Source organism: Bufo gargarizans, chromosome 10 (genome assembly GCF_014858855.1).
Source record: "Bufo gargarizans isolate SCDJY-AF-19 chromosome 10, ASM1485885v1, whole genome shotgun sequence".
NCBI classification, from domain to species: Eukaryota; Metazoa; Chordata; class Amphibia; order Anura; family Bufonidae; genus Bufo; species Bufo gargarizans.
In genome coordinates, this window is record NC_058089.1 from 27,281,348 (window position 1) to 27,306,555 (window position 25,208).

Genomic DNA, 25,208 nt, shown 5'->3' on the forward strand with positions numbered 1-25,208 from the left:
GTTGAAATTTAGGGTCTCAATCAATAGTGTTCAATAGTAAAAACTGTGGCTCAGATTGACTAATCCTAAAGGTAGCCTAAACTTAGCCAGGCTGTCTAGATCTGCACCAGATTTATCACAGTGACTCAGGCTGGATGATAAATCTAGTGCACGGAAAGATAGTCTATTCTGCCTACTGGTTGACTTACTTTGTGACAATTTTTTTGCCAGAACTGTGGTGCAGTTTGGGCCAAAAAATGGGTGTCACAGGCCCTTCCCTTCCCCACAAAGCACTTACCCCTTAAACTAAGTCCACCCCTTTTTGAGAATGTCGGAAAAAAGAGTGCAGAAACCCTAGATGTGTCATGATAGTGCCACTTTTTAGACAGATTTCTGGAGCAGACAAATTAGTAAATCTAGGCCTCTGTTTTGAAAAAAGCTATTCTTTAACACTATACTGTATACCTGCATCGTTACAAGCCAACACTTTCAGATTACAGCACTATTCGGTGATATAATAATAACAGACATCGGAAATATAGAAAACAACCTTTGTCCAGTAATACCTGGTGTAGAGATATTCAATGGAATTTTACTGGTTGTATCAAAATGGAAAGTTGTGGTGGGCGCCTTGGTGGTGGGCACACAAGGGTAGACATTTCTTGCGATGGTTCCATTGAATGAGCATGTGGCTGTAATGCATCCTCCAATTCCATCAGTAGTGTTGTAAATGACATCTCCATAGTTGTACTTCATATTTCCATAGTAACAGAAACATGCTGTGAATTTAAAAAGAAAATTTAAATTCTTAAGACATAGATTAGGTACATTTGTTATTTAACATGGCAGCCCTTACAATATAGACTTTTCATCATACATAAACATGTACCTTATCAGTAAGGGTACTTTCACACTAGCATTGAGCCCTAAGTTCCGTCAAAAGGGCTCAATGTCGGAAAAGAACTGATCAGGTATATCCCCATGCATTCTGAATGGAGAGCGTTCCGTTCAGGATGCATCAGGATGTCTTCAGTTCAGTCATTTTGACTGATTAGGCAAAAGATAAAACCGCAGCATGCTATGGTTTTATCTCCGGCCCAAAAAACTGAAGACTTGCCTGAATGCCGGATCCGTTATTTTTTTCCATAGGAATGTATTAGTGCATTCAAAATACCGGAATGCCGTATCTGTCCTTCCGGTCTGAGCGTGCACAGACCGAAAAAAAGGTGAAGTATTTTCTCTGGCCAAATACCGTAAGAGTGACTGAACTGAAGACATCCTGATGCATCCTGAACGGAATGATTTTCATTCAGAATGCATTAGGATAAAAATGAAGTGGTTTTTTTTCCCGGTATTGAGCCCCTGTGATGGAACTCAATACCGGAAAACTTTAACGCTAGTGTGAAAGTAGCCTTAGTGCCCAATGCGAAAACTGCAGGATTTTATGGTGTTTGTTTAAATATAGATATTGTCATGGAAAATGAAAAATAATATTACCAAAAATTCTATGAAAACACTCTTACAATAAACAATAGATAATTTTCTGATGACACATTCCCTTTAAGCTCCAGGGCTCCTGTTTTTGCATGGCTGCTAACTCTGTACCCCTTATAGCTGTATCCCTGGCTATACTAATGGAAAGGCGGCTTCCTTGTTTATGATAACGATATAGTAATGTTAAGAATGTTGACAATGGAGCACTTACCCCTCTCATCTATCTGACAGCGGCGTCCTTTCTTTGTGCAAATACTGAAAAATAAATAAATATTTTTAAGATGGTAACCACTCAACAAGAAAAAATGATGTACTCACAAATATAGCCAGTAAGTACCATGATTCACAGTTTTTGTAAGAGGGGACCATATCTCCAACACTGTAACGTTTTCCATCGTCATCATAACACCCACAATTTGCTTGAGCCACACACTTCATAATGTCTTCATCAAAGAAAGGTCGTTCCTTTGGGCATTTTGGATAACATCCTATCATAGAATATAATAAGAATTATTTAGAACCACATATACTGAGATTACATTAAAATTAAAGCATATTTGAGTAGTTTGAATGGACAATATGTAATACGACATTGTGTGGCAATCCACAGCTTCCCTCAGAGATAGCAACTAACTGTGAAAGCTAACTGAAAAGGGTCAATCTATTATTACTAAGTTAAATGTTGCAATTTCATATTAAAGCACTTAGGTCTATATGCACCCTGGACATCTAATCTTAATATGTGGGTAATATATGGATAATTAGCAGACTTGTTTAGGGGTGATGGACCTTCCCACGCCCTAGTTACAATAGTTTGAGTTGAGAAGAGGTGCGTGTGTGCGTGTGTCAGCTTCTGCACACTAGGCCCAAGTCCCGAGATCCATTCTCTCTCAGACTATAGCTACCAAAGATGCCACTTTGTAACCAGAACACCTCTGAGAGAAAGAGACCATCCATCTCAGAAGGTCTAGAAAAAATCCGGGCCATGCAAGGTAATGGTAGTAAGGTAGCTCTCGTTTATTGCAAAATAGACTTCACTGCTGTGGAAAGGGAATATTGTTCCAACACTTGCTACACTTTGAGATGTAAAGGCCATCCAGATTTTAAAAGTTATGGACACATTTGGGGGCAATTTTTTCTTTACACCATACTCATTTTGAGCTAAAAATATTTTTTCAATTGGTCTTTATTAAACATTTTGAGTCCCTTTCTCAGTACAGCCTTGAGATTCTCAAGAAGCATGCTCATGCTTCCTTATTTCTGATCTTTGACTTTATAAATGTAGTGATCTGGAGCAGGGGTACTGTGATGTCTGGACATTTGTGGCCATTTTCCCCTGTTTCCCCTTCGCAAAGTTAAAATGTCTTACTTTATTTCTCTTGAAAGGGTTAATTTATACTGTTTATTGCTGCGTTACTGCATTTTATATGTATGTTGTTATATATCTCCTGGTCATTTGCTCTGTATTTGAGTACTGAGAGACTTTTGGGACTTTACATAATAAACTGATAATTTTCCACAGCTGCCATAGGGTTTAAAGAAGAGAATGTTTTGGAGGGAAACAGACAGACTTGTTTACTACCAAACCCAGACAGACTGACCTTTTCAATGTCTGGTTTTAGCTATGTTGTTATGTCTGTAAATTTGTTTTTGTCTGGAAAAACTGCTGTGTCATTGCCATTGAGTATCATTGAAGCTGTAATGTAAATCTATGCCAGACGGGAGTGGTAACTTTGTAAGTGTTTGTGCTGAGTTTCTCCACTCCACCCCTCCCACTAGAAAATTCCAGTCTAGCTAGAAATTGTATATAGGGAGCCACTGCAAACCCAGCCAGTGCATAAACACTAATTTTAGCTCAATTCGTACCAATAAGACTGTGACTTAGGGGGTTGTCCCACAAAGAATATTCAACAGGTTTCAAACCTGCACCTGGATCTGAATACGTTTGTAATTGCATGTAATAAAAATTTTAGCTTATCCACTGAGTAATTTAATAATGCTGAATATTGTTAATAAAAAACAATTGAAATGCAATCATACAAAATTGCACCCAAATTCTGCACAGCATAACCTTAAATCTGAATTGCAGAGAGGGTTAACTAGAACAGTATAACAAGCCTGTTGTCAACTTCGAGATACGGAAAAGTGTTCTTAGAAAGTGAAAAAGAGAGAGAAAGAGAGAGGGAGAGAGAGATAGAGAGTACTACCACCACCATATTTGCTGTGACCCATAACAGCCATTCGGAGCCTACCCTTCGATGATATAACTCAGAATTGTGCCTTTTGCTGCTGTTACTGTACTCTAATTTTAAATTCAGTACAGAAGGACTTTATTTATTGCAACTAATGGGCCTGGTTATTGACTCTTCTACCTCATTTACTGCATGGCCTAGAGAACACCAAGGTGGAGACCACCACTTTTAACTGTTATTTTAGCAATCAATATTATAGCTACTACTTCTCTCATCCTCCACTCGGGGTTACTGCACATAGAAAGTGGAATAATGAAAGAAACTAGTCCAATACAAGATAGGGTATTTTTCAGATAAACTTACCTTCTAATCCAGGTAGTGTGTTCATGCAGTGGCCACTGGGGTTCCTACAGGTCTTCATGCAGGGAGCGCCACAAGGCTTATAATGCCACTCACATTCTCCTTCAGGGTTATAGTAATCACAAAATAGAGCTGGAAATAACAACATTGCATCAATTAGAAAGTCATTAAAAACTAGAAAGCATCATTACAGTATATGCTAAACATGTATTTTTTTACTAGAAAACTTTGATTTCTAGTATATTTGTTGAAAATACTTACGGCAAATCTCAGGGGTTCTCCATGAGACACAAATTCCTGCTTGACTACAGGCAGCAGCATAAGCAGCAACAGCGGTACAATAGCATTCACAGTCCCCACCAGAATCACAAGCACATGTGTCTTGGACACAAGTGTCATGATAAGGAGTAGGATCAACCTAAAATTAAATATAATTAGAAGATTGTAGTTCTTTGATACTGCATGGAGAAATGTCACATAATAACTGAAATATGTCTTACCTTGGAATGACACTTGGAGAAGGTTGAGCCCATGATAAAGCTGCAGTGCTTCTGGGACCAAGTCTGACGGTATGGGTTGGTAACACAAGGGTCCTTTAGGGGCAGAGCATCAGGACATGTGGGGGCAGCTTTCCAACTGTTCCCAAATTCTTGAATATTGACCACCACTGATTGACTTCTTGTAATAAAATCATTGGATACACTGCCATCATAGTTACCACAAAGACCGCAAACCCGTCCCTGATGGGAATAAAACGATTTCCTTTTAATGCCTATGTAATACGTACAAACATTGACTATTTACTGTAAAACATGCATTTCATGGAATTGTCTGTCTGCCTGACTCCTTTTCCATGACCCCATTTCTGGAGAGGGGAGTTTTGCACAGACTCTCTTCACCTAATAGCAAAGATCAAACTGGACCGTTTCTTTCCAAGATCTCCAAAGCAACCACATGGTAGAGTATGGACATTCTTGACCATACATTCTTTAAATCTTCTTTACATTTTACAAAACAATAATACATTAGATGTCTAAGCACTATGAGAGCCTACTCACCTTAAACTCAGGGCTTAGCTTGATTAAGATACTGGTCTTCTTGTCCCACATGAGAATTAATCCATTTGTGGCCTCGATCACAAGGTAAATACCCATCTGCCTAACCTGGTAGGGGACTTCACTGCCAATGTCTCGTTCCAAAACTTCATATGATCCTTCACTCAGTTTCAGTTCAAAGTTCTGGAGACGTTAAAGTATTACATTTAGAACACTTCTAAAACAATGAAGTTAAAAACAATACAAAACAAGTTGTTAATGTTTAAATTCTCATATGCTAAGTACAGTGGTCTTCTGTAAGATGCTGGGGGGTCTTGCCACTAGGATGTAGAAACAGAAAATTGGAACACAGAACTGATAACAGCTCTGAAAGGTCCCAGATAGCAAGTGATGTACACCAAGGCTCGGTGCGGGGTCCGCTATTATTCAATTTATTCATGAAGGATGGAGATGTTAATAGCTCTGTTTCTATTTTTGCAGATAAATAGTCCAATAGTGTCGTTGGGCTGTACTCTATGTCAGTTTATGAGGTGCAAAGTGGAGTGAGTGTAGTCCCAAATCCAATAGTAAGCAAAATACCACTGCAATACATCTAGGCCCCTCTTGAACTCTTTTATAGTCTCACTGCTCTTACCGTAAAGAATAATTAGAGTCCTTGGCCCAATTGGAGCTAAGGTAATGGTGGGCACATCTGTATGTATATAATAATAAGGGGAAATACATTTTTTAAGTTTACCCACACCCTTCACCTCATCCACATATTCTCGCATTCCTTGGTTAAACTTGATGGGTATATATATATATATATATATATATATATATATCTGTATTCTACCATACTAACTATGGATCTGTGAAGTGAGATACAAATCAAAAAGCTAAATTTCTAAAACTTACCCCAAGGAAAACCTTTATAGCTTTAGAACAGGTGGCTCCCGTTGTCCCACATGGGATGTTCTCCGTGATGACTCGGAAAGTACCATTTCCAGTGTTAGATAGGCAATAATCCTATAGGAGAGCACAGAGTAGTGTTAATATAAGAGACGGGTACAAAACTACATTACTACTACTACTATACTATATCCAACTTTGATACAGATTTTTTGCAATCATATATTCTGTTATACAGACTCTCTTTAGCAAGTACATTGAGACTCATTAGATCGTACAATATGCTTCACCAGTACCTGAGTCAGCGTGTATTCACAGTCACCGCTAAAATCGAAACGCTTGCCATCAAAGGTGACGTAGTGTCCTTCTCCATATACAACACACGTCCTATGACACTCATTCTGTGTGCACTGCCACTTTCTGTCTTTGCAGGTGCTAAAAGAAATAAGGACAATATTTAACATGACCAAATTGTAAAGTCTTTCATACACAAAGACAATGCTTTAAAGTTTATTTTTTTTAATATTGCAAGGATTCTGGGGGGAAAAAAATCTGTTGTATGCTAATAAATAAGTCTCTACTGCCTCCCTGTGGTTGCTTTGTGTATTGAATTGCCCTATTATATACAATTATGTGGAATTTGGAAATGTTAAAGTGGCTTGCCTTAGACATGTGCTAATGTCAGCTGAAGCTAACAGTCTTTGGGCCAGATTTATCATTAGCTCAAGTCAGAATAATGTAGTGAAAAAGTAAAAAAAAAATTGCGCAATCGCTTAAACTGCGCAAAAAATTTGCAACTTTTTTCTGCTCTGCACTATGCTCGCCAGTTTTCTGAAAGTGGGCGTGTTTTCTTATGTAAATTAATCTCTAGACAGATTTACTATTGCGACTATTTAAAAAGTCGCAAAAAGGTCGCAAAAAAAGCGCAATTTCACTCCAGTGAGGACCATGCTTATTTTATGAGACTTTTTAATAGAACATGCAACTTTTTTGTAAAGACGTGCGACTTGGTCGTAAAGACGTGCGACTTTTGTAAAGCTGCTTACTGACGGATAAACTGCTACCGTCAAACCACATTTATTACCGTCTTAAAGGGCCGATCATAAATCTGACTGGGCTAAAACTGGCTTTAGCCATATGTGAAAGTGGGGTGAGCTGTCAGAGTCATGATAAATCTGGCCCACAGTCTCTTTATTCTATTTGCCTCTGTTTTTTGTAAAAAATTTCCATTCTCTTTCCTCTGAACGTGCCCTCAACATGCCGGTTGAGTGTTTAAATCATCCTGCCTGGTCCTGTCAATCAACATGATGAAGGAGTGGCCAGAGAAAGGAGGACAGATCTTCTAGGAGTAGGGACAACACCTCGATTGCTCCTAGAGGCTCCTTCATTTTTCACAAAAACAGAGGCACATAGAAAGAAGAGACAAAGACTGTTGGCTTCGGCGGACATTAGCATGTCTGTGAAGTCAGCCAGTTTAATAACCATGTTCCTGATGGCTGTAGTCCTTTAAGTTGCATGTTTCTTACCATGTATTACAGTCTTGCTGGATGGTTTCTCCACTTTGGTGAATTTCTCCATTGTGGACACATGGACACTCTTCCTCAAGAATACAGCTGCCATTATTGCTAAGCACAAGGCCGTCCGGACAGACGCAACCCGCAGCACACTGAATGCTGAACTGTGGGCACAAAAAGACAGTTTATAGAGTGTACAGTAGCTTAGTTGTTAAGGTGGCACCGCACTTCTCATAAAAAAAATTTTTTTGCGGTTTGCAAATAAATCTGATTCTTGCCTGTTTTGGACAAAGATTGTTTGTCTCTCAGTCAATATAAGCTAAAGCCATTTAGACATTGGGGGGATGTATCTAACATATGCAATCCTCTGCATGTAAATTGCCATTTTTATCAGCATTTTTCATTTGTATAAACACCTCAACTGTAGTATCGTGATATCGGAGGAACGCACAGATTATTTACTTAAATTATGACATACTATAATCCTGGGTACAGGGTAGCCAGATACCAGGGATGGAAGCTACTATGTGGCACAGCTGCAAAGGAGACTATGTAGGAAACATGCCTGGAGGTGATCAGCTGTTGGAAGAGGCTGCGGTGCGCACCGGAGCCTGTGATGTCACGTTCATCGGTCACATGGTATTTAAGGGAACGGGCTGCAAAACCAAGTACAGCCACAATCCCATAGACATCGCCGTACTTGATAAGCTGCAAGCAGACAACATTGCTCACAGGAGTGCCCCGGCCTCTTCAAACAGCTGATCGGTGGGAGTCAGCCTCCCGCCAATCACATACTGATGACCTGTCCTGAGCATAGGTCATCAGTATTAATCAATCGGACAACTGCTTTAAGGGGAACCTGATATGTTGTACATGTAATTCCATCCACAAGCAGCATGTTATACAGCAGGAGGAGTTGAGGGGATTCATATATAAAGTACTGGTATAACTTGCATTTTATTCATTTCAAAGTTGACTCATTCTATGCATAGGAGTCTAGAGGGGGGTCCAAAAAAGTGATTGGCAGTTATCTCTTTATGCACACTTATGCAAGGCATTTTGTCAATCATTGAGTGAGACCACCCACTGGGCTGCTAAGTCCAAAATTAGCAAAGTGTTAGAGCAATATATCTTTAGAGAGGTGGACGTGCCTAAGGCTCAAGGAAGCGCACAATAGGGTAGTACGTTCGATTAAATGGCAACAAAGGTGTACACTAAAGGCTCATTTTATGGGGTTGGCCTAGTATAGGCACAACCCTAATGAGGGCTTGTCACACAAGAGTTGGTCCTTGGGTGTGCTGCCGCAGGTCGTGGTTCCTTCAGAAGGGATGTCCAGTCTCTCCGGAAAGGTGCTTTAGGTAAAAAGGAGAAATCCTGCTCCGACTCTTCGAACCCAATTCAGACAATCTTGGATGTAAAAAGGTTTCTTTAGTCCATAAAAAATGCACTCAAGAAAAAATAAAGTGTTTTGGGGAGTTCAGTTCCCCTTCATCAGGTGAACCTGATGAAGGGGATCTGAACTCACCGAAACGCCTTATTTTTACATGAGTGCATTTTTTATGGAATAAAGAAACCTTTTTACATCCAAGATTGTCTGAATTGGGTTCGAAGAGTCGGAGCAGGATTTCTCCTTTTTACTTACGGTTTGGAACTCAGTTCTCAATTTTGCTGTAAGGCTACATGGCTGCTCCCCTGTCTATGTCAGTTACTTACACATTCCATGTCCAGGGTTTGGCACGTTTTCTGACACTCAGCTCCTTTTCCTCCGTTTGAAGCATTGGCGCAGTCAAAATAAACCATATTGTCAGGGCACACTGAAAAAATAAGGGAGATGTGAGACTACAGTCCTGTAAAAACATTGGTGTTTTAGGTACTGGAAGACGTCACGGCATCATTTGTGGCCTTTGTGGTTCACACAATGATCCTAATTTCCAATACAGCCAACTTTTGCCCCATGCTTTTCAGAAGTGACCCACAAGAAACTGACAAAATGTGATATTGGGTTACCTGCAATGCTTGGTGTATTGCCAACGCAGTGTAGTCTGCCACTCTGGCACGTGCTAAAATGAAGAATATAATTTTTTAGGATTTTTTTTGTTATTTTATTTGTAAAAATAGAACATACCAATGAAAGCAATAGGACATTTACAAAAATGTACAAACATACTAGGGAGGGGTGAAAAGCAAGGATGCCCTGGAAACAATAAAACTTCAAAGTAACAACTATCTTTTCAAAATGCCATAAGACCACACAGTAACACCTTATAGTAATCATCTGACTTGATGCTTTTACTTACCACATAGCCCCCTTGTCATAAACGACCTCTCCTGGTGGCATTATCGATCCCTTGTAGTAACAGGGACACTGTTTGTCAAGAACACAGGCTCCGCTGTCATGAAGGTAGGTCCCATTTGGGCAAGCACAGCCATCAACAGTAGGGAGCTCGAAGCTGCAGCTGGGGTCGGGATCGCTCAGAGAACGGCAGGTTTTCTGGCAAGTGCTAATGGCATACTGATAGGTGCTGTTCTTTGGGCAGTTCTTTGTATATTTATCTTGAATGTAAAATACAGATGGCATTGTTAATAATTGCAATACCTACGTGTTATATTGATCCACAGGTAATTAAATGCAATCAACTCGTAATGAAACATGGGTCTTGAAACATGATAGGGATAGCAGTCTAATCAGGCGTTTTGTTGAAGGCTAGGAAAAATGTCTACCCCCTTTCCTTCATGATCACTACTTTATGCAGTACCCCGGACCTGGGGGTATGTGCAATTGCTTATTATGCATTATTTTTATTCAATAAGTTATGCTTTATTTCTGCAATGAGGCAGGCTTGTCAATGGTCATCAGGAACAGGGCTAAAGGTTAGCAGGAGTGGGCTGGTCCTGCTTCCTGCCGGGAGGGGGGAGTTCCAGACAGATAACAATGAGGAAGGAAGCTCCTTCTTCAGGACACTTTAATTGGTGCTCTTGTGAGACTTAAATTCCAGGGAGATTGTCAGAACCAAGAATACTGTTTCCAAAGTGAGTTAACAGCAAAATTACCACTTTACAGACCCTGCTGCAAGTGAGGGACTACGACTCAGACACCCATCACCTACAAATATTCCAGGCCAGTCAAACAACAGGCCTGAATAGGACCATGGACACCTATATACACAAATGCCTGCAAGTGCTATTTAATTGCCACCTAACCATCCATCATAACTCATCACCTGGTGACCGAATCTGCACTTTGTACTAGTGCTGAGCGAATACGTTTTTCTCTATCACTTAATTTTATTAAAATTCCTATCTCCATACGTGCTGTAAAACTCATTGGCTCAGATGAGGCTGTATAAAGATGGCCGCCGTTATTACTTTTCCAGTCTCATGTATACACTGTTATTGTGAATAGTGACGCATGCATAAATGTATTTCTGGATTCTGGATTCATGCCACACGCTAGAATTATTAACGAAACAGGGTTCAAATTCATTATGAAATACATTTATGCACTCGCCGTTACTCACAGTAGCATCTGAGAAAGTCTTGTGATAACAACGGCCATCTTTATACAGCCTTATCAGCATGTATGGAGATAGTGATTTTAAGGAAATTCAGATGACAAACCCGATTCGCTCATCGCTACTTTGTACCTACTACTGCTGGATGTACCACAAGTTAAAGAGAAAGTAAAGAGAGACTTTTATACTTTTACTTCTGACCTGATTCTTCAGATCACCTTTCCACTGCACCAATATCCAGGAAGCAACAGCCTTAAGGGAATACACCTTGACACTACACTTCATCAGGGCCACTACCACTCCCATCCTCTGCACTGGCTCTTCAGGTGATCACTGCATTTATCTTACAAATATGATAAGATAAGATTTCCATTCTCTGGCTGTTTTCTTAAAGGCCAGGGTAGACAGACATAGCGCATTACACCTTAAGACTGGATGTATATAACCCTCCCATTATAGTGGTTTGCATTCTTTATGTAAAGCTGATAACTGCATATGTGTAGAGATAGTAAGATCCTATACTTACCACAGACGACACCTCTCCACCCCGTCAGGATCACTCCCTCAGCGGCACAGGCCCGTACGTAGGCTGATAATGCTGCACATACACTGTTCTCACTGTTTTCATAGTTACAGCTGTCATACATACAATTCTGTAGGAAGTAAGAGGAAATTATTTTCGGGGCCCAAACTCTGTATCATCACAATTTAATAAGTATTTAATAGACCCTAGTGGCAAGTGATTTGTTCCAAATGTATCTCCCAATGGGATTTATTCCTGGACTTTTGGGGCCTACTATGGCTTTAGAGATAGGGCTCTGGTACTCTGCTGGTCCAGTTTAACATTGCGTGTTTGGACTATGTGTGTGACTATTTTGCATATAATTGACAAGGCTTTAACTATTTTTATTTTTTTTTTTGTCTATGGACACCCAATTTGAAGTATAAGACCATATACGGAAAGCACAATGCAAAATTCTATGGCATGAAGGATCTAAAATAAAAAATAAATAAATATATATATCAATTACCTTTTGATATATTTCTGGATGCACAGCGGCATGACAAGGTGCAAAAATTCCATTGCTGTCCGATAGCTGAGAACACCAGTACTGGGCATATCTCTCTGTAGTAACCAAAATGACATTTTATGCATTTCATATGGATTTCAAAGTTACAAACATGTATAAGAACTATAATTTTTAGCATGTTACTATGTAGATTCCCTCCTAGTTTCCCGGTCAACATACCATTCTCCACACTGAGAGAACATGGATTATCATAACTCTCCTTCACATTTGGACAGTCTGCCTGGGCCTTCCAAGTGTTGGCAAAACCAGAAGCTGTTCCTTCCACAAGTCCACTGCCAGCTCGGAAATCATCTGTTTGGATATTGTTGAAATCCCCACACAGTCCTGTTGATCAGAGAATAGGATTGTCAGGAAGCTACTTCTAGGAATTTGCACAAGCAACAAATGCTGAAAATGAATCTGCAACCAGCTATATCTAGGACATCTGCCACCTTGAGAGAAATCTCCCAGCAGGAAGCAGAATGCTTTTCGTTCAAATGATGTATCGATGGCTCCAAATACACTGCCGTGGTTAGAATATTTAGATACATGGTCAGTGTATGGCAGGCTCTCTTCATATCTGCATTGTGGCTTTCATTTATAACGGAAGATCTGTCTCACAATGTACAACAACGCACATGATGAACCCGGTTGACTTATAATGGAATCTCTCATTTTACTGGAAAATTAGTATTGCGTGTTGTTTCCATCAAATGTGATGAAATCGTTGATCGAAGGTCCTAATGAAGTTGGTAATCCAGAAGATTTAGTTCTAGAAATTAATCTAAACTTTCTTTAAAGCCATCAACTGTTCCCTCTGTGACTATTACACAGATCTTATGGTAAATAAGCTTTTTTTTTTACTGATGACCTATCCTTAGCATCTTAGTCATCAGTATCTAATCTGTCTGGGTTCCACATCTAGGACCCACGCCAATCAGCGGTTTGAGTGCCATGGCCTTCTCTTTGCTTTTCCTAGGCCAGTGACGACCTGTTGGACCTCCAACAATTAGATACTGATGAGCTATCCAAAGGATAGTTCATCAGTGTAAAAATTTTGGAAAACCCTTTTTAACTTTTTTTTCTCCAGATAAAGTTTGTGCCCTTTGTCTTTTGAGGAGATTTTACATGGAACGGCTTTCGCCATATTTTTTGGATGGACTATTTATCAATATAAATCATGTCACCCATTAGGAGTCTCTTCTCAAGAATAAAAAAAATTCATTCTTTCCTCATAACTAAGACTCTTTATACTCTGTATCAGTTTAGTCACTCTTCTTTGTAATTTTCCAGCACCAGGACATCCTTTCTGTGAACTGGTGTCCGGAACTGAACTGCATATATTAGATAAAGCCAAACTAATTCTTTGTGAAGTTGAAATATCACATTCCTGTCCTGTGAGTCCATGTCCCTTTTAATGCAAAAAAGTATTCTGTTGTTCTTCAGAGCAGCTAATTGACACTGCATGCTGTTGAAGGAAAGCCTAGTAGAAGTCTTTCAAATGTTGTAGTGGCATATGCACTACCAAAGTGGTTAAAAGGAGTAGCAACTCTGCACAAATATCAATCAGTAACTTACCGCATGCATCTCCTTTATATTCGGCGTCCAAGCTCACAGAGATCTGCATAACAGGGTTAAGCTGGATTTGGATCTGGATCCCAATGAAACTCTTAATGATCAAGTAAAAGGAGGAAGGCTGGAGCACAGCGAGATTGTCTGGAAAAGAAAATATATAATGTACAATAAGTGGGGAACGTGGATAAATAATATACAATAAAAGGAGACTATTGGGATGTTGTAGTCAGGAAGTTCTTATCAATTTCATTAGGCCTGGAAGAATTGTAACACAAGTCAAGAACCTGTTTGTCTTCATCATCCAATTTTCTGGAGAGACTAATCCACACTAATTAGTTTAGGAAAGAAGACTAAGATTAACCTGCAGATTACAGAAGGTGTACTGTACCTGTAAAGAGAGGTAAACTGGAGTAGATTCCATTCAAGAGGACAGTGCCAGAAGATTTGACTGATACGACCTGTAAAAAGAGTCATGTCAGTGTATACAGTGATTAAAGCTGGAGTGAAATATTAAGGCTGGGTTTACAAGTTCAGGTTTCTTGAGGCAGTTTTGGAAGTTGAAGGCAGGAGTGGATAAAAAGAAAGGAGAGGAAGGCCTGCTCTGCCAGAGGAAGTATTTCATTTATGATGAGGTGGAGGACTCATCATTAGGTGCCTCCTCCTTGTGCCAGACTGAAATCTACCGCAGCTCGGAGTTCCCATAGATTTTAGTCGTTATTTAATTTTGTGGTGTAAATAATTACCCCACTTAGACCCCACCATTGATATGTCCCCTGGCAAGGGCAGCGTAAAATGCCAAATGAGACTAAAGAAAAATTGCAATAGCAGGGTTTTGTGACTTTTTAACGCCAGAAAAGTGGGGTGGGTGGAATGATAAATAAAAGAAAGCAATTTAAAGAAAGCATCATGATGTCTGAACATGTAAACTAAAAGTGAAGGAAATAGTAAAAGTAAGCATGACAAGTAAAGCTTGTGGTAATTTCTGTGTTGGAAAAGTTGATTAAATGAACTAAAATGGTAAAAGCAGGGGCGTAGCAATAGTGTGTGTGCAGAGGTTCTGGTGCTCAATGGGGCCTAATGGTCTCTCTGCCACATAAGAAGACACCAGTGTTATAAATGGTATAATTTGTATTGGAGACTAGGAACTTTTACTTACAAGCAAAAAGTAAATGAATGAAACAAAGGCCAATACTCACAGTTAATCCTTTCTCCAAGGATAGGGTAACACTTTTTAGGCAGCTCTCTGTTTTGGTGACACCGCACTGCGTCAGCTCAACAAGTACAGTAAACATGTTCTGTACACAGTCCTGAGAAGGCAAATTTCCATTTAGTCACCGATAAGAACGATATTAATCCTATAGGAATGCTGTGAGAGCTTTATGGCCTCCATTCTTACTAGCAATATTGGCCGGTGACTGTCACAGCAGTATATTATTCAGGTTCCCATAGAAGTTACAAGAGCTGCTATTTTTCAAGAAAGCCTGTCATGTTGAACATACTGTACAGTCCTCTCTACTGGGAAGCATATAATAGAGAGGGAGATGCTGGGCAGAATGATGTATAGTTTTGTAGGAAAAGATTCAGTATAAGGTTGAGTTCACACTTCAGTTATGTGGTCAGTTATTTCCATCAGTTATTGTAAGCCCAAACCAAAAACACAGAATAGGATGAAGCCTGTCCATTATACCGTACCTCAGAGTGGGCTTCACTGCTGGTTTTGGCTCACAATCACTGATGGAAATAACTGACCAAATAACTGAAGTGTGAACTCAGCATGTCCAGGAGTACAGTGTGCAGTCCTATGATTGACAGCTGTTTCCTAAACTCTGCCTAGAAAGAGTAGAGAGTCAAAATAAGAAAATTCAAGATATACTGAATATTTTCCCATAACATTATATACTGTATCCATCTGTTTGGGGCCTACTGTCTATAGATCCTACCAGGATGATTCCTGAACCCCTCCACATGGCTGTTGGCTGGGTTCATAATGATCTGGTGCTCAAAGCATTAAGTAGCGCTGGGAGCACCAGGTACTTTTGCATCTGCCCGGCGGCTGCCCTCCTTGGCTCCACTGTATGGTCATCCTCAGGACAGGAAAGCAATTGAATACTGTGATGGGGCACTGGAGCTGATGATTCCTTGCCCTGCCATTCATCCTCATAGGCCTCATGATGGCACCATTGCGACTGCCTCTATCGGGTCCCATGCATTGCAATAATGGCATTGTGCCCTCCTATGCCCAGACACAGCACAATGACATTGTTACGACTTGCTGCCTGTGCTGGGATGGCAGAAGAGGCCTCTGACCTACACCACAGAAGAGGTGGGGAACAGGTCTGAAGGGAGTTTTTTTTGTTCGCTGTCGAAATATTAGCTTTTCCGGCTCTTAAGCATGTCTGCACATCAGACATCAAATTCAATGTGACACGTCCCTATTAATAGTTATATAATAGTTTATGTTATAGTTTAAGAGATGGTCATTCTAGAAGACCACTATGAAATAAAACTCATGTACAAGGGTGCTCTAACTATTTCTAACAGTCTTCTATACAAGATGTGGGTATACTGGGCATATTGGTAGACCCCTTGATGTATAACTAAAATAAAAAAATATTCTTGCTAAAAATATGTGGGTGATCACATATGGAAATATCATGTACCCCTTACTGTACCAAACAAACCTATACATTGTAAGGGTATGAGAAATAGATACCTTTGTAAAGATGTAATCACATTGTCCATGTAAGTTATAGTGACTACCATCATAGGTGTAGATATGAGATCCTCCCTCCAAAGAACAGTATCCGGGACATGGAAGGTCCTGGCAGCTCCATTTACCTCCTTGACAGATGCTAAAATGGGGAAGAGGTAGTAACAACAACGATTGATACTAACATACTGTAGCTATACTGTAGCTTTAGATCTACTAATAGTAAAATAGAAAGACATGAAGGTAACATTAGGGTTGACACTGAGGCACTGCTGTAAGTTGAAAAGATCTGTATTTTGTACCAGTTACGGCAGTTCGTGCTGTAGGATTCTCCAGGTGCATATATCGTATTGTTGTAAGTACAGGAGCACTCGCTGAGTGGGATACAGCCTTTCTGGTGAACATCATCAAATACAGTTCCTGGAAGAAAGGCAATCATGTACATGGAGTAAAACCTCATGCTTAGGTTCAATCATTGCAACATCCATGGTCCAAGGACAATCTATTTAATTGGTAGGGGAATTATAAGAATCAGCAAGAGACATATAGGGCATAATGTAATTAAAATAAGCAACATCCTAGAAGATAGCTTACCTGGTGGACAGAAGCAGCCATCTATACAATGTTCTTCACAAACTTGGGTTTGCTCAAAATTGGAACAGGTGTCAGCACAAGGAGAACCACACTCATCATACTGCAGATTCATTGGGCAGGTGATTGCTGGAAATCAAAATGTACCCAATTAATTCAGGATAGCAACTTCTTTAAAAAAAAAAAAAAATCTAATTTCTTTAAAAAAAATAAAACTCTGTTTATATTTACCACAAATATTATTTCTCCAGTTACTTGGTCGTCCACCAGCATGGGCACACTGTCGGGAGTACTCGGCTAAAGTGTTACAGAAACACGACGTATCATTTGAAGACTGACAGCTGCAAAGATCTGACATACAAGCTTCTATGTAGGACTTCTTGGGGAGATGTATGTTACAGTCATCAAATGCTGGGCTGGAGAGCATGCTGTCACAGGTGTCCTTCTGTGGGGGCAAAATTAGAAAAAGTCACTTGGTATTATGGTCTCCATACACATTAGAACATTGTTGGCCAAACTGACTGCTTTTAGTTGGGCCAGCCGTCAATCTAAAGTATTTGAGGAGCTCCCAACTTTCCCCTGACATATTCAATGCCTGATCCTTTTGTGCTCCCTCTTTGCTCATTGAAAACCCATGCATGCTCGGTTAAACTGAGAGAGTATGTGCACCAGGAACTTGGGAGAGATAAGTGTCAGCTAAACAAGCCTTTGACCAACAGCTATAGAAGTTGTATTGGTTTAGCTTGAACCTCCAAAATGATTCAGTCACAGGTTGCCCCTTACAGCTATCTGTAGGAGAACAAGGCGTTAAGCGTACGGCCACTGCAGGAGGAATTATGCATTACATGGTGCTCATAGACATCAATGAGATATCAATTTAATGCACAGATGTGTCAGGTTCTCCTCAGAGAGACAAATGTCCATTATATCTACTCTCCTGCATGATTGATAGAGGAACCTGAACTCGCTATCAAAGCAGAAAAAATAGAAAATATACAGCTTGTGTTTAGATTTACCAAGTCACTGCAGTTTTTTTGAACAGATGAAATAACATCTTCACAATGTTCCGTGGGCCCGTCAAACTTTTGCAAGTTTCCAAACTGTACAGGAGACAGTAGTACATCTGTGCAGAACGACAAGTTAAGTGGTTTATTTCATTCTTCCCATGAAATCACAGTAAAACCATAAAAACACACCTCCAGTTTCAAATCATTCTATCAATCTATAGTTACTGTTATCAGATTCAGAAGCACATATTGCTCTATGATCCCTCACTAAACACATTTTTATGTTATGTTATTTCACTTATGTATTTTATTACCATACTACATGCCAAATGTCAACCGCAGTAGTTACTTTATTTTCTTGAAAAATCTAATGTTCACTCTTGGGAACATGCCAACTGTTGTCTGTACTTTTAATGCCCATGTGGTACCCGCAATACTACATGTCCATTAGACCGAGCAAACAAAGCGGTCCTCATCACTTTAAACGTCCTGTACCCAACACGACTGTGGCGTATGGTTGTACCCTCTGGATGCAGTTGAGATCGGTTCCAAGTATTTGTTTTCTTAGCCAATGGCTTATTTTTATTAGATGATTCTGAAATGATGTTTTATGTCAATGTATGAACATCAGGCTCAGACTGGCCCACAGGGGAACTGTGAAGCCCCTGAGGAATGGTGGGCCTCCAGTCCACCACCAAGTGGCGGAAGTGGTACAACATACAAATATGCAGCTTACAGAATTTCATATACAAAACTAGGTAGATCATTGAAGAGACTATTCGGTATATTATTATAGATACATCGGGTGGCTAAGATGACTTCTAGGCACAGAGGCACAACAGTCAGTATACTCTTTCCCCAGGGTCCTGCCTTTTCAAAGTCGCCGCACGGACCTCGAAACTCAATCATCTTGAGCGCCTTGCTGCTTCCAGCCACTATATGGGCAGGCAGTATTTTTATGTAATTGTATGTTGGACCTCCAGAATGATTTTTACTGTTGGACCCTAGGAACCACAATCTGACACTGATGTACATGGTATAGGGTCATCTGACTTACTGTTAATTTGGAATTCATCCTGACTGAGCCCGTTCATATTTCCACACAATCCACATGTGGTGTTCATGTATTTTGAGGACAATTCAAGCTGAAAATGAAATGAATAACGTACTGTTACTAGTGTTGAGAAAATCAAAGTTAAACTAATTGACTTCGATCCAAATTTCAGGAAAAAATTGATTTGCTGTGAAGCCGATTTTGCCTGAGATGGTAGGCAAAAAAAAATACATACTCACCTCATCCTTTTGTGCGTGAAGAGGCTGCCGCAGCCATCTTGATTGAAGATACCATATGAAATCTCATGCGCAGTGAAGTATGACGTCACCAGGCCGGCCAGCGTGATGACGCCATCACGGCACTGCACAGCATTTCACATAGTGTCTTCAATCAAGGGGCCTCTACGTGATCAAATGGATAAGGTGAGTATTCTTAATTTTTTCACCAGATTAATCCCTGAAAGCCCGCAATGTTAATCTCAGATGCCAGGATCAGCGATGAATGCGGAATCTGAGGGGCTCAATGATGGGGGGGGGGGGGGGGGGGGCGTTCCCCGTCATTGTGCCCCCTGCATACAGAGAAATGTGCTTCGTGACACAGTAATTTGCCATGAAGCAAATTTATTTATGAAATTTTGTGAAGCAGCTGAATCAAAGTTTTTATAACTTTGCTCAACACTAAATTAAATCTAATTTCACATGTACAGTTTTGAAGACGAGTCTTCCAGTTATTCCGGGGGTTATAAATTTGATATTGGTGAGAAATGATCGTCTAAGCCAGTGTTTCCCAACCAGTGTGCCTCCAGCTGTTGCAAAACTTCAACTCCCAGCATGCCTGGACAGCCTTGGACTGTGTGGGCATGCTGGGAGTTGTAGTTTTGCAACAGCTGGAGGCACACTGGTTGGGAAACACTGGTCTAAGCCAGGGATGGCCAACCTACGGCTCTCTAGCTGTTGCAAAAACTCCCAGCATGCCCACACGGCCTACAGCTATCAGCCTACAGCAGGGCATAGTGGGAGTTGTAGTTTTACAACAGCTGGAGAGCCGCAGGTTGGCCATCCCTGGTCTAAGCCCATCAGCAATGGCAAATTATGACCAATACGAAAACTCATATATTTAACAAAGACAAAAATATTCAGAACTTACCATCAGAGAATCTTCCTTATTCCAAAAAAGAGTTAACCCCAGCTTGGCCGACACCTTCACATAGACACTGGTCTGCTGTATCTGAACTCCAAACTGGCTGAATGGAAGCGAAACCCTAAAACAAGAAGACATGTCAGTCTCTGCATTTTCTCTGTAGGACCGTATGACTAATATGTGGTATTCTGTAAGCTCAGACTTACTGTTCTCCTCCCACAATGATGTCTCCCTTCTTCATCTCAATGACGAGCCCTTCAATCTTTATAACCACATAGGACAGAACTGGCTTCTGTGAGTCAGCAGAGCGCCTTATCTGGATATTAAAATCTTCAAAGGTGTTTTTGCAGTTGGAAGAAAAGAGGTAGTTGCAGGGTCCAGGAAACTGGTAAATGTCTCCATCGAATGTCTTATAGTGGAAATTTCCCCAGGTGCTGCAGACTCGATCATTGTGCGCCGGATTTGACACTGTAATGATAGATTTGTCAAGTAAAATATTATCAGATACAAATAAAATATCAGAGACACGCGTTTTGGATACATGAAATAAAAAAGATGCTTTGACCATAAGAAGTTGTTTTTTTCTGGTACAAGTAAACTAGTGATTTTGATGGTTATATTTTACTTTAACCCCTTAGTGACCACCTATATGCCTTTTTACTACGGTCACTAAGAGGCCTTAGGATGGGCCACCGCTTTTGTCACAGCGACCTAGTCTAAGCTCTGCACGGGTCCCTGCACAAAAGTAGTGAAACGCAAAAAAGATAATATGTATTTGGTATCACTATAATCATACTGACCCAGAGAATAAAGATATTGTGTTATTTATATCGACATTTAGAACATAAAAACTAAGCGGCAGTATTGTTTTTCCCATCTCCTTCCCAGAAAAAAAGTTAATCAGAAAGTTAAGTGTATCCCAAAATGACACCATTAAAAACTACAACTTGTCCCATCAAAAACGGAAAAATAAAAATAAGTTCTAGCTCTTGGAGGGCAATGATGAAAAAGGGAAGAAAAACGCTTGGTCAGTAAGGCCCAAAACAGGCTTATCATGAAGGGGTTAAAAAGAACCTGTTACCAATAAATGCAGTGGAATCTACAGGCAGCATGTTATGGAGCAGGCGGAGCTGAGCAGATTGATAGATAGTTTTGTGGGAAAAGAGTCAATGAAACTTAATTTATCTCTGCTCTTTCTGAGCTCAAGAGGGCCTATTCTGCTATTATCAGTACTGGGTAGCACGCTCTGTGTAAATGTGTATACAGAGATAGTTGTTAGTCACTGATAATACAGCCCTGTGTACAAGTGAACTCAGAAAGAGCAGAGATGTAAATATATAAACTTATACGTTTTATTGAATCTATATATCAATCTGTTTCACCCCTCCCTAATAGCTGTAGGCTGTCCAGGCATGCTGGGAGTTGTAGTTTTGCAACAGCTGGAGGGCCGCAGGTTGGGCATCCCTGTGCTAAAAGATGCAAACAATGATAAGCAAGCACTTGCTTCCATGTTAATATTCATAAATATAAATCCTCATCCAGTATTAATGTGGGCATAATAGAGATAAGTATCAACCGAACAATCATTCAGCCAGCAGACATCTCTCCAGAATCTCTCAAACATATGCAAGCGTGGCTTTGCCTGAGAACAAAAGGAAGGGGTTTGATCCTTATTAACCATCGAGGGAAAGTTGTGAGACATATGTAGATCTAATATACTCACTTATACTATGGAAGTGAATAAAATAAAAAAAGATTAAGTGGGTCATTTACGAACAGATATACACCACTTTTTGCAACTCACGCCAGGTCAAAAAAGGGGGCATGACATGAGTGGGGAGGAGGTGGGCCGGTAGGCCCTTCTCATTTATCATTTTTTACATCTGACATAGATTTAGAGAAGTGTAGAGTCCGCCTAAGTTATGTAGAGGCTGCCATTTCTTGGGAGGTTGAACCGCCAGTGTAGGAGGGACGAAGACCGGTGTCTAAATCGCCGGTCTTCATAAATATACCCCTAAATTTCTATGGCCCTCTGTAAAAAAAATACTTTGAGTCTATGAGTATTATCATACATAGTTGGGTATCTTCTGTTTTGCAAAATGGAAAGTAAATCCAATAAGTGTCTAATTGTCTGCCTGATTCTATGTTTTCCCTAGAGACAAGTGTCTTGAGTATTCTGGCAGAGAAGTCCACCGGGGGACAAAAGAACATCAAACTATTTTTTGCTTATTCTTCCTAGAAGTGAAAAGTGGTGTGACCCTTTGGCCATGTCTCCCTCTCTTGTTTGCTAACATTGTGCTACCTATGGAGGGCAATGTACAGTACATCATTTATGATGAAAAGAAGGCTAAACTTTCATGTTCACAGGCTCAATAGCCATGCCTTTCATACTTATATGCCTTTGGTTTTGTATCAATATGCAAGAAGTCCAAGGCACCACCAACACGCTTTAATTCAGAGCACAGGTAATGTTTTATACTTCTGTGTTCTGAAATAAAATTCTAAACCACTTCACTTTAACCTTGAACTTGTTTCATATTGGATTTTGTTGAGTTTGATAGAGCTCAACCCCAGGCAAGCACTCCATTCCTTGTTCTTGTACACACATTACTTCTGTATAATTTGGTTTCAGGTCAAACATTTACTGCACATATAAGGTACATAATATGAACTTAACATTTATGAAACCAAAAAACCACCTACAAGTTAAAGTAGTTAAATTTAACATAAAAAACTAACAAAAAAGAAGACATTGTATGAAAAGATCTAAATCTGGTCAAAGTATGTGGTTTTTAGTTGATGAAAGGCATCTATGACTGAATATCCAATACCTACAGATTTATCCTTCCGTGCAAATTTCTTCAAAAGTTTAAGTTATTACTCACCTCGAGATGACAGTTCTAAGGCATGATTAAGTGTCAAAGTAGAAAGGATCCAGAGAACTGGACCCACAGTGCCCATGGTGCTCAGTGACTGTAGGTACAGTTTACTGAGCAGATGGTTCTGGCCTTTGGTGCCTGGCTTAGCACTATATATAGGGCAGTAACTTTCACCTCCTTAGGAGGAGTGGTCAGTAGGGGTCTTACTACTTATCCTCATAATTACACCATTAGAAAAATGTCAAACCCTGACTTTCTTGATAGATCAGTTAGTTCAGTTATTAGTTGGGATTACACTGATCCCTTGTATCTTCTGCTTCTCCTGTTTTACATCCATTATAGGATTTCGAAATTGTACTTATCTATTAAAGCAGAGAAAACTGTATACAGGAAAATGATTCTATTTATCGGGGTATATTCCTGTAGAACCATGGTTTGAAAAAACTGCATCTTAGGCAAGAGCTAAACATTTCTATACTATACATACAATCCCACCATGAATGCATTTTTGGGGGACAAATGCATTGACCATGGAGTGTTGTTTTTGTTTTGCTGCCTTCCTATTATGTGAGGGGCATCAATAGTGTAGGATAGACTCTTAGATGATCCCCCTGTAGGAATAACCTGTAGGAATTGAACATCTTATCAAAGTATTGAGCATATTGGGATAATATATGCAATGGGTGTTGTACTCGTAAAGTTTGAAAAAAGTGTCTACAGATGCACCAACTTTATCATTCAGCAGGAGCCACTTTGATAAATTTTGCACATCTTTAGGTGTGGATTAGTTCATTATTTTAGGAATTATCTTCATTAAGGGTCACTGAGTTTCCCAAAACATTTTCAAAAGTAAAAAAATGTATATCATTATATTAAAGGGGTTGGCCTCTGTCTAGCTACTTGTGACCAATGTGTAGGTAAGATGACTATATGGCACTTATTAACACAGTCTTTGGTGATATTCTGTGCCATCTGCTATATTTCATAAGTCATGTCCTCTTGTTGGGCAAATCTTCTGGGCTTTTCCCACAGATGTCCTGTCCATAAGATGGCTGCTGATAGAGGGTCATGTGACCAAACACGTCACTCAGTCTCATCCATTGACATGCACTGTACCTGAACTAAACCCCCAACAGTGTAAGTGCAGATGGCAGGTGGAGAGTATTTGATTGGAGGATACTGAGAATTTGTCTGGTCATATGACCCTCCATCAGCAGACATCTTATGGACTGGACCTCAGTGTGGACAGCATAATACTTGGCCCACAAGGGGGTATATCTCATGAAATATAGAAAGTGGGACAGACGATCAACAAATAATAAACCTACAACAACCACCAATGGTCCCCAATGAAAAATACAAGAATAGTATAAAAGATCAATATTTTATTAAACACTAGCAGAAGGACCCGGCTTTGCACGGGTATATTTCATATATTTCATTTAATAGTTGTGTGAGTGTTGTTAAAAGATATCGACAGTATCCACTATAACAGTGACCTCCACAGTGGACGCCCCTTTATTAGTGACCTCCACAGTACCCCGTCTCATTAACAGTGATTTCCACAATAACTCACCCCTTTAACAGTGACCTCCACAGAGCTCCATTCCCTTAAAATGTGACTTCCACAACACCCCACCCCCTCAACAGTGACCTCTACAGAACCCTGCCCCTTATCACTGACCACCATAGCGGACCATCCCCTTAACTGTGGCTTACACCCTTCCCTGCCCCCTTAACAGAGACCTCCACAGCGCCCACCTCTTTAACAGTGACCTTCACAGTATCCCACCACCTTAACAGTGGCCTCCACAGTAGCTCACTCCTTTAACAGTGGCCTCTACAGCGGCTGCTCTTTTATTAGTGACCTCCAGAGTACCCCATCTCCTTAACAGTGATTTTAACAACACCCCACCCCAGTAACAGTGGCCTCTACGGCAATCTGCCCCTTAACACTGACCTCCATAGCGGACTGTCCCCTTAACTGTGATCTCCACAGTAGCCTGCCCCTAGGGTGGCCAGAGGTTCGGTTCTAGGCCGGACAGTCCGGCTTTCAGACTCCCTGTCCTCCATCCGACGCAGGACCTGGACGGACACAAGGATGTCCTTTTGATCAGCTTACTCTCAGACAGCAGCACTGTGCTGTCCTTACGTGAGCTGCAGGGAGAAAGTCACCCTCCCTCCC

At 40.3% G+C, this 25,208-nt stretch overlaps 1 protein-coding gene across 1 annotated transcript in view; it reads right to left on the reverse strand.

Annotated features, from left to right (window-relative positions):
- The window catches only part of LOC122920018 (mucin-5AC-like), a 38,972-nt gene extending 15,867 nt beyond the window's left edge, over positions 1-23,105 (reverse strand). Inside the window, exons 1-28 of the mRNA XM_044269228.1 lie at positions 23,030-23,105; positions 20,351-20,612; positions 20,151-20,265; positions 19,008-19,095; positions 17,960-18,066; positions 17,175-17,388; positions 16,947-17,072; positions 16,655-16,772; positions 16,356-16,494; positions 14,839-14,949; positions 14,031-14,100; positions 13,646-13,783; positions 12,248-12,412; positions 12,029-12,123; positions 11,524-11,650; positions 9,783-10,038; positions 9,493-9,545; positions 9,199-9,299; positions 7,498-7,649; positions 6,268-6,406; positions 5,978-6,088; positions 5,084-5,263; positions 4,526-4,765; positions 4,287-4,443; positions 4,029-4,157; positions 1,811-1,961; positions 1,685-1,728; positions 546-758 (exon numbers count right to left, since the gene is read on the reverse strand). Coding sequence (XP_044125163.1) covers positions 546-758; positions 1,685-1,728; positions 1,811-1,961; positions 4,029-4,157; positions 4,287-4,443; positions 4,526-4,765; positions 5,084-5,263; positions 5,978-6,088; positions 6,268-6,406; positions 7,498-7,649; positions 9,199-9,299; positions 9,493-9,545; positions 9,783-10,038; positions 11,524-11,650; positions 12,029-12,123; positions 12,248-12,412; positions 13,646-13,783; positions 14,031-14,100; positions 14,839-14,949; positions 16,356-16,494; positions 16,655-16,772; positions 16,947-17,072; positions 17,175-17,388; positions 17,960-18,066; positions 19,008-19,095; positions 20,151-20,265; positions 20,351-20,612; positions 23,030-23,105 — 3,877 coding nt within the window. The remainder of the gene's footprint in view (positions 1-545; positions 759-1,684; positions 1,729-1,810; positions 1,962-4,028; positions 4,158-4,286; positions 4,444-4,525; positions 4,766-5,083; positions 5,264-5,977; positions 6,089-6,267; positions 6,407-7,497; positions 7,650-9,198; positions 9,300-9,492; positions 9,546-9,782; positions 10,039-11,523; positions 11,651-12,028; positions 12,124-12,247; positions 12,413-13,645; positions 13,784-14,030; positions 14,101-14,838; positions 14,950-16,355; positions 16,495-16,654; positions 16,773-16,946; positions 17,073-17,174; positions 17,389-17,959; positions 18,067-19,007; positions 19,096-20,150; positions 20,266-20,350; positions 20,613-23,029) is intronic.
- Positions 23,106-25,208: the final 2,103 nt, after the last annotated feature.